Here is a 9644-nt window from a genome sequence, read left to right as displayed (position 1 = left end):
ATTAGAAAACCCTTTTGCAATTATGTTAGCACAGCTGAAAACTGTTGTGATTAAAGAAGCAATAAAACTGGCCTTTAGACTAATTGAGTATCTAGAGTGTTAGCATTCGGGGGTTCGATTACAGGCTCTAAATAGCCAGAAACAAAGAACTTTCTTTTCAAACTCATCAGTCTATTCTTGTTCTGAGAAATGAAGGCTCTTCCATGCGAGAAATTGCAAAGAAACTGAAGATCTCGTACAACGCTATGTACTACTCCCTTCACTGTCAGGAATCCCGCTTCCTGAGTCTGTTTTCTGCCTGAGCTGACTGTTTTTTATTTTGGAGCCTGTTTCCTTAGAGTTTCTGACCGTTATCAGCTCCAGGCGAATCGTTGCCGGAATCCAGCTCCCGCTTATGCCATCGGAGATAAGGTATGGTTGGCTACACGGGATCTTCCTCTGCGGACTGAGTCAAAGAAACTGTCACCGAAGTTCATTGGTCCGTTTGTGGTGGAGAGAGTGATCAATCCTGTTGTGGTTCGACTCAAGTTGCCTAGAACGCTCAGAGTCCACCCCACCTTTCATGTCTCCTGCCTCAAGCCTGTGCACCTCAGTCCTCTGCTACCCCCTCCGCCTCCTCCTCGGATGATCGGAGGTGGTCCAGTCTACACAGTGCGCCGCATCATGGATTCCAGACGGCGGGGTCGGGGTTTCCAGTATCTCGTGGACTGGGAGGGGTATGGTCCTGAGGAGAGGAGTTGGATTCCTCGGCGTCAGATCCTTGATGATGCCCTCCTTCGTGACTTCTACCGCCTCCATCCTGGTGCTCCGGGTTGTCCGCCCGGTGGCGTTCGTCGGAGGGGGGGGGGGGTACTGTCAGGAATCCCGCGTCCTGAGACTGTTTTCTGCCTGAGCTGACTGTTTTTTGTTTTGGAGTCTGTTTCCTGAGGTTCCTGAACTCACCCTGTCTGGTTGCCAGGCGACAAAGCTAGGCGGGAGAACTCTTGATTACCCGCACCTGCATCTCATCAGCCATCTGCACACCTGGTCCTGATCATCACCTCTCCACTTCATAAGCTCTGACCTGACATCCATTCCCTGCCGGATCGTTAGTATGTTGTGCCAGCGTATCAGCCTCATGTTTCCAGAGTTAGTTTTGTTGTTTTGTACTTTTTGCCGGTTACTCACCCCAGTTTACTCTGCCTACAGTCATCCTCCCGGAACATTCAACTCCCTTGCCTGGCCGTCGGTGGATTCAGTGACATCATTGGATCTGCCTATTCACTCTCATCAACTCACCTCCGCTGCCGCTCCGTCTCTTGGATTATTCTATTTTCACATCAAGACTGTAAATAAATACTCACCTTCATTTTACTCACCTTGTCCTGGTCTGCTTCTGGGTTCAGCTTGAGAGAATCGTGACATTCACAGAACAGCGCAAACTGGCGCTAACCAGAATCGAAAGAGGAGTGGGAGGCCCCAGTGCACAAGTGAGCAAGAGGACAAATACATTAGAGTGTCTGGTTTGAGGAACAGACACCTCACACGTCCTCAACTGGCAGCTTCATTAAATAGTACCCGCAAAACACCAGTCTCAACGTCAACAGTGAAGAGGCAACTCCGGGATGCTGGCCTTCTAGGCGGAGTTGCAAAGAAAAAGCCATGTCTCAGACTGACCAATAAAAAGAAAAGATGGGCAAAAGAACACAGACACTGGACAGAGGAACTCTGCCTAGAAGGCCAGCATCCCGGAGTCGCCTCTTCACTGTTGACGTTGAGATCTTCAGTTTCTTGGCAATTTCTTGCATGGAATGGCCTTCATTTCTCAGAACAAGAATAGACTGAAGAGTTTCAGAAGAAGGTTCTTTGTGAAAAGACCCATTGTGAAAAGTGATAACCTTCTATTTGTAATAATAATAATAATTTGAGTTGGACTATTAGGCGTAGGCAACAGATCTTAATGAGTGCTATTTTAAAAGATTGGAGTACTCTCAAAGATCGCTCAATGACGTTAAATAAGTTGCTTACACTACACCAGTGGCGTGTACTCATGGATGCCAAGGGAAGCAAATAATATACAGTTGAAATCGGAAGTTTACATACACCTTAGCCAACTACATTTAAACTCAGTTTTTCACAATTCCTGACATTTAATTCTAGTAAAAATTCACTGTCTTAGGTCAGTTAGGATCACCACTTTATTTTAAGAATGTTAAATGTCAGAATAATATTAGAGAGAATGATTTGTTTAAGCTTTTGTTTCTTTCATCACATTCCCAGTGGGTCAGAAGTTTACATACACTCAATTAGTATTTGGTAGCATTGCCTTTAAATTGTTGAACTTGGGTCAAACGTTTCAGGTAGCCTTCCACAAGCTTCCCACAATAAGTTGGGTGAATTTTGGCTCATTCCTCCTGACAGAGCTGTTGTAACTGAGTCAGGTTTGTAGGCCTCCTTGCTAGCACACACGTTTTCAGTTCTGCCCACATATTTTCTATAGGATTGAGGTCAGGGCTTTGTGATGGCCACTCCAATACCTTGACTTTGTTGTCCTTAAGCCATTTTGCCACAACTTTGGAAGTATGCTTGAGGTCATTGTCCATTTGGAAAACCCATTTGCAACCAAGCTTTAACTTCCTGACTGATGTCTTGAGATGTTGCTTCAATATATCCACATCATTTTCTTTCCTCATGATGCCATCTATTTTGTGAAGTACACCAGTCCCTCCTGCAGCAAAGCACCCCCACAGCATAATGCTGTCACCCCCGTGCTTCACGGTTGGGGTGGTGTTCTTCAGCTTGCAGCATCCCCCTTTTTCCTCCAAACATAACAATGGTCATTATGGCCAAACAGATCTATTTTTGTTTCATCAGACAAGAGGACATTTCTCCAAAAAGTACGATCTTTGCTTCCCTTGGCAAAAAAAGTATTAAAAAAAATTGCCAATCAGCATTGAGCTAAACTAAGCGAGCTCAACTGTGAATGGTCCTGAAAGTGTAAAGGGAAGACAGCTTGGATTTGGCATCACTCCTATCAAATCCCATTGAGAGCATACGCCATTGACTGAAAAACTTGAATTGTTGCATCTTGTTGTTGTCCTACGGTAGGTAGCTAACCAGCTAGCCAAAATTGTCCCTTTCCTAAATTAGCCATGGATGGAGATAGGGATTTGGACTTGTGGTTTTACTTAATTATCTGTACCGGCCAGTGATTATAACGGTGATTCTGATCCAACCAATAATTTATACATTGTTGTACCCCTGGCCTGAGAGGAAGGAAGTTAAATATGTAGCTAGATGTAGAAGGCTAATGTTAAGTAGCTAACGTTGCCCATGAATGGAAGTTTGGCGAGCAAGCATTTTAGACTAGGACAACAAAAAATAAATGCTTTTACTGTATGAAATCTGAACCATGGACAGCCACATCATATGTATCTTACATTGATTGGACTAAATTGTTTTTGGTATCTTTAAGTTGTCACTGTGTTAGACTAAGCAGAGGTGATTTGATGATGTTGAAGTGGAAATGGTGCTGGAATAGTGGAGGCAGCTCCTGTTTTCTTTGTGACCTGCAGCGGACTGGGCGGTAGCCTAGTGGTTTAGAGGTTGGGCTAGTAACTGAAAGGTTGCTGGTTTGAATCTCAGAGCTGACTAAGTGAAATTTGTTGATGTGCCCTTAAGCAAGGCACTTAACCCCAATTGATGCTGTGGATAAGACTGTCTGCTAAATGAGTCAAATGTAAATGTAACAGTCTGTGGTTGTAAATCAATAGTTGTCTTGTGGTCTGAAACTGTTGGAAACATGAACTTGCTTGACTATGCTGTAGGTCTTGTTACTGTATATGCGATATACTTTACTGGACAGAGGTTGCTATCTGGTTTTGTGATAAAACAAAGGCGTGGTTCAATTTATTCTGCCACTGTGTCTTTTTATTTACTCAGCCTTTAGGCCTATACAGTATATCATGGTAGCAAGGCATATGAATTATGGGGTGCGGGGCTTGGCTGCCCCAGTGATTTTACCCACGCACCACTACTGCACACAGCGCTACACTGTATCATAAATACACTTTGATTTGATTAGCTTTAACACATGGCTACAATATACCCTATTAAAGAATAAAAGAAAATAGAGAGGTGAACTATCAATTCATAAAGTGTATTTTCATAGATGAAACCACCATTTACAACCTACCTCTAGGCTGCTGTAGCCTACATATTTATTTGGTTTGTCATTAAATGGTTTTTCATGGTAATTTAATAGAATTAATCAGAATACATTTTCCAGAAATAGTTTTACCAGCTCCATGTATTCTCAAATTGAAAAAGGTGAGGGAGTGTCCTAGAAGCATTACCTACACCCCTGATCCTCAGTTTTCTCCTATCACAGCCATAACTGTTTCAAAATCACCATTGGCCTCATGGTGAAATCGCTAAGCGGTTTCCTTCCTCTCTGGCAACTGAGTTAGGAAGGACACCAGTATCTTTGTAGTGACTGGGTGTATTGATACACCATCCAAAGTGTAATTAATAACTTCACCATGCTCAAAGGGATATTCAATGTCTGCTTTTTTTGTTTTTTTACCCATCTACCAATAGGTGCCCTTTTTTGCGAGGCATTGGAAAACCTCCCTGGTCTTTGTGGTTGAATCTGTGTTTGAAATTCCCTGCTCAACTGAGGGACCTTACAGCTAATTGTATGTGTTGACTTACTTATTGTCTCAAGACATTTCAGCTTTTAATTCTGTATTAATTTGTAAAAATATAAGTGTGTTTTACTCCAATGGTTTACATAGCTCTGTCTATGAATTTGAGAGCGGTTACATTTCTCCAACCACATCCATGTTATTGCTTTAACGGCTGATTGCCGCTTTAAGGCTTGTGGTAATTGTGATTGTATAGCCAAATTTGATCTATTACAACTAAATAATGCAGGAGGACAACATACAAAGTCACACATCTGAAGATTCAGCTTCTTCCAGGACTGCTGAATGGATGTTGTTTGATGATGGCATGTTTTCAAATAGCTGATGAAATACAGTAGGAGGAAAAAATATTTGTCATACAGTCTGACCCCTTCCTGCTTGATCCACTTCTTGTGAAGGTTCGTCATCAGCTTTCCACTGACAGAGTTTTGCTGGAGAGAAGTTGTAAGTACTGTGGTGGCACTGCATTGAATCTTATCTTCACACCATCATCTTTACAGTCCCCTACCTCTCAAAAAGGAAGTGAATATAAAGACTACAGCCATTGATCAGTAGTGGTTAACTTGGCAAGCTATGTGGGCGTAGGGACATTTTGAGATTGTAATGGTAGTTTGTAATGGCACCTACTCTTCAACGAAATATTAATATAACTCTGGAAGTTCCATTACGCATCTGGACAGTATTTATATGGGGAGATGTAACTCTTACGGACTCAGACTACAGAGGAACCAAGAAAACAACAGAGCAAAAGCCAGACCTTCGACATCTCAAACCATCATGAAGACTACCTGCTTGGCTCTTGGGTTATTGCTGCTGACAGTGTTCCACTCCTATGCTACCCGTAAGTTCATTACATTTTCAGAAGGATTGTGCATTAACAGAAGGATGTAACCCAAGTAGGTGCTTATATGCCCTCTTGACAGGGGCACTTGGATAAGTTATCCTTTTATGATCTTGATTATATACCTGTAAGATAGTCATGCTTATCTTGGGTTGATTGCCTCATGGCTTATGCTAGGAAATCTTCACAAGGAAGTTCTAATTGACCCATCTTCTCCCCACACAGCTCTTGGACTGCAGGCAGCACCAGAAACCTGCTGTTTCAGCTTCCTAAAAATGAGAGTCCCCTACAATAAGATTGTCTCAATTCAGAAGACTCACATTGGCTGCCCCCTACCAGGATTTGTGTAAGTGTTTGTTCCTCTTCCACTGATGCCAGAGTCCAACAGCACAAACGCTTAGTTTGAGGCCCTTGCATTGTCTCAATTATGGAAGACTAAAGAACTAGTGACTTTCACTGACTTGCAACAGTCATAAAAGCAATACCCGTCTGAATAGTACCCTTTTCTTTGTACCATTATTTCTCTACTACAGGGTCAAAACTGTCCAGCGGAAATTGATTTGCTTCCAGTCGAGTGAGCGGTGGGTACAGAAAGCCTTCAACCTGCTCAAGTAGCCAGCAGCTGTGGCCACAGGTAGAGGCACTGAGAGTTCCAGTCATCCTTGACAACCTCATCATGACTCAAGCCTCACCAGCTCCATGAAAACTACTCTATGCTCGACATACAAGCAGAGACAGAGTTTTAATGTAGCTCACTGGATGGCACCAAACTTTTGGTTATCATCTTACCCCATGTTTTACTGCATATGTTCACTTTACTATAAAAACTTTCAGAACTATTTCCTATAACACTTAACAGTAAGAAAGTGACATGTTTATCACTTTGAATGCAGCAATAACTATTTTGTAATATATGTAATTGATATGAGTGTTAAGATGCACAGGCACGTTATTGTGTTTTAATGTACTGTATGTGAGAATCCACTGCTTTAATAAAAGGAGAGGAAACATTTCACTTAAGCATAACCTTCTCATCTTTAATATTAATAATGTACAGTTAGAGAGAACAGATGATAATAAAATGAAGAACAGAATAAAGCTGAAGAGTGTAGATATATAAAAAACAATAACAAAAACTCCTAAAGTTATGGCTACCTTCAACAATATTAGATAGGGGAGTGGTTAAAGAATGATTTAGGAAAAGTTTGTCTCAGACCTGAGCTCAAATGAGCCTTTAAGACTTCTCAGACCATGGACTAACTTCTGACTATTACAACTCAGAGACCTGCAACAAGAGACTGGCCCTGAGAAAGTATACAGTTGGCATAGAGTTATATTGTGTGTGTGAGTGTGGCTTGTGAAGGCAGTGTAGGTTGGGTCAGAGGTTGTCTTCTGGGGTTTGTGTTCAGTTGTGAAGTATATAACAATTTACAGTCAATTCCATTCCATGTGAACCAGAAGAAAATTACAGGGGTTTTATGTGTGTTGTATTTATCTGTGCATTTTCTGTGTCCCTTTTGCATGTCTTCAAGTGCATCTTTTAAGATTCTAGAGGTTTGTAAAATCAAGACTACACTAAAATAATAATTGTTGAACCTCTTAATGACCCTACTGGATTCAAGGGCTAGTTGTCCAACCATACATACATAATATATTAAAATAAAACTTGACGGACCTCAGAGAGGTAAGGGTTTAGAGGTGTCACACAATGTGTCTCAGTGTCAGAGTCTCACCATGCGTTTGGGACAAACCCATGCATTTAGAGCTCTCGGTACAGTCTTCAGAACAGGGACGAGACAGAGAGGGGACAAGGAATAGATAGGGCTTTAGGTTCAGGGCTTTGACAAAATCCATCACTTCACAATATAAGACATTGCCATAATCACGGTTATCATTGTTTTAGACACCCATATGATTTGTGTAACATTATCTATATAATAGGGACATAATTATCTGCTTCAGTATCCAGAGAATGTTATGACACTGACAATGTTACTGTTTATACCGTTAAATGTGTCTTGTATTCATAAAATAGAAGACACAAACACATGGTTTACAGTTGTACACACACACAGGTACACACACAGGCACCCACACACAAGTACACACACATTTAAGATAGGTCACCCCCTTTCCTGAACCTGGCTTTTTCATCTCAACTTGGCTTTTCACTGTCATAATTCCAAACAATTATTTTCCTGTTTCTTGTACACTCCCACCTGACTCAAATCCCTAATAATCACCTACAAGTGTGTGTTTAACATGCACATGTCCCAGGAGTTCAGGGAATGTCCGAGTGTACGTAATTGTGATTACACATGTCACAATGGAGTGTGCTTGTGAATGGTCTTGAGCTGCCTCTCCTGGAAGAAACAGCTGAGCTAGCTAAAATTGTCCCTTTCCTAAATTAGCCATGGATGGAGATAGGGATTTGGACTTGTGGTTTTACTTAATTATCCCTACCGGCCAGTGATTATAACGGTGATTCTGATCCAACCAATAATTTATACATTGTTGTACCCCTGGCCTGAGAGGATGGAAGTTAAATATGTAGCTAGATGTAAATGTTAAGTAGCTAACGTTGCCCATGAATGGAAGTTTGGCGAGCAAGCATTTTAGACTAGGACAACAAAAAATAAATGCTTTTACTGTATGAAATCTGAACCATGGACAGCCACATCATATGTATCTTACATTGATTGGACTAAATTGTTTTTGGTATCTTTAAGTTGTCACTGTGTTAGACTAAGCAGAGGTGATTTGATGATGTTGAAGTGGAAATGGTACTGGAATAGTGGAGGCAGCTCCTGTTTTCTTTGTGACCTGCAGCGGACTGGGCGGTAGCCTAGTGGTTTAGAGGTTGGGCTAGTAACTGAAAGGTTGCTGGTTTGAATCTCGGAGCTGACTAAGTGAAATTTGTTGATGTGCCCTTAAGCAAGGCACTTAACCCCAATTGTTGCTGTGGATAAGACTGTCTGCTAAATGAGTCAAATGTAAATGTAACAGTCTGTGGTTGTAAATCAATAGTTGTCTTGTGGTCTGAAACTGTTGGAAACATGAACTTGCTTGACTATGCTGTAGGTCATGTTACTGTATATGCGATATACTTTACTGGACAGAGGTTGCTATCTGGTTTTGTGATAAAACAAAGGCGTGGTTCAATTTATTCTGCCACTGGCCTATACAGTATATCATGGTAGCAAGGCATATGAATTATGGGGGGGGGCTTGGCTGCCCCAGGGATTTTACCCACGCACCACTACTGCACACTGCACTACACTATATCATAAATACACTTTGATTTGATTAGCTTTAACACATGGCTACTATATACCCTATTAAAGAATAAAAGAAAATAGAGAGGTGAACTATCAATTCATAAAGTGTATTTTCATAGATGAAACCACCATTTACAACCTACCTCTAGGCTGCTGTAGACTACATATTTATTTGGTTTGTCATTACATGTTTTTTCATGGTAATTTAATAGAATTAATCAGAATACATTTTCCAGAAATAGTTTTACCAGCTCCATGTATTCTCAAATTGAAAAAGGTGAGGGAGTGTTCCAGAAGCATTACCTCCACCCCTGATCCTCAGTTTTCTCCTATCACAGCCGTAACTGTTTTAAAATCACCATTGGCCTCATGGTGAAATCCCTAAGCGGTTTCCTTCCTCTCTGGCAACTGAGTTAGGAAGGACACCAGTATCTTTGTAGTGACTGGGTGTATTGATACAACATCCAAAGTGTAATTAATAACTTCACCATGCTCAAAGGGATATTCAATGTCTGCTTTTTTAGTTTTTTTACCCATCTACCAATAGGTGCCTTTTTTTGCGAGGCATTGGAAAACCTCCCTGGTCTTTGTGGTTGAATCTGTGTTTGAAATTCCCTGCTCAACTGATGGACCTTACAGCTAATTGTATGTGTTGACTTACTTATTGTCTCAAGACATTTCAGCTTTTAATTCTGTATTAATTTGTAAAAATATAAGTGTGTTTTACTCCAATGGTTTACATAGCTCTGTCTATGAATTTGAGAGCGGTTGCATTTCTCCAACCCCATCCATGTTATTGCTTTAACTGCTGATTGCCGCTTTAAGGCTTGTGGTAATTGT

The 9644-nt window shown here is 41.2% G+C and overlaps 1 protein-coding gene across 1 annotated transcript; it reads left to right on the top strand.

Annotated features, from left to right (window-relative positions):
* Positions 1–5230: 5230 nt before the first annotated feature.
* On the top strand, positions 5231–6546 carry LOC123724454 (C-C motif chemokine 8-like). Its single transcript, XM_045688149.1, has 3 exons — positions 5231–5526; positions 5752–5872; positions 6060–6546. Exons 1-3 carry the CDS (start codon positions 5373–5375, stop codon positions 6139–6141), a joined length of 357 nt encoding a protein of 118 aa, XP_045544105.1. The 5' UTR covers positions 5231–5372; the 3' UTR covers positions 6142–6546.
* The last annotated feature ends 3098 nt before the right edge of the window (positions 6547–9644 follow it).

This window comes from Salmo salar, chromosome ssa10, assembly GCF_905237065.1.
Source record: "Salmo salar chromosome ssa10, Ssal_v3.1, whole genome shotgun sequence".
Lineage (NCBI taxonomy): Eukaryota > Metazoa > Chordata > Actinopteri > Salmoniformes > Salmonidae > Salmo > Salmo salar.
This window is presented reverse-complemented; position numbering and strand designations above follow the sequence as displayed.

Excerpts from the sequence above, each read along its gene's own strand:
- LOC123724454 (XM_045688149.1), top strand. The coding sequence starts at position 5,373 with ATGGGGAGATGTAACTCTTACGGACTCAGACTACAGAGGAACCAAGAA. Across the intron at positions 5,527-5,751 it reads GTTCCACTCCTATGCTACCC|CTCTTGGACTGCAGGCAGCA; the intron begins GTAAGTTCATTA and ends CTCCCCACACAG. Across the intron at positions 5,873-6,059 it reads TGCCCCCTACCAGGATTTGT|GGTCAAAACTGTCCAGCGGA; the intron begins GTAAGTGTTTGT and ends TCTCTACTACAG.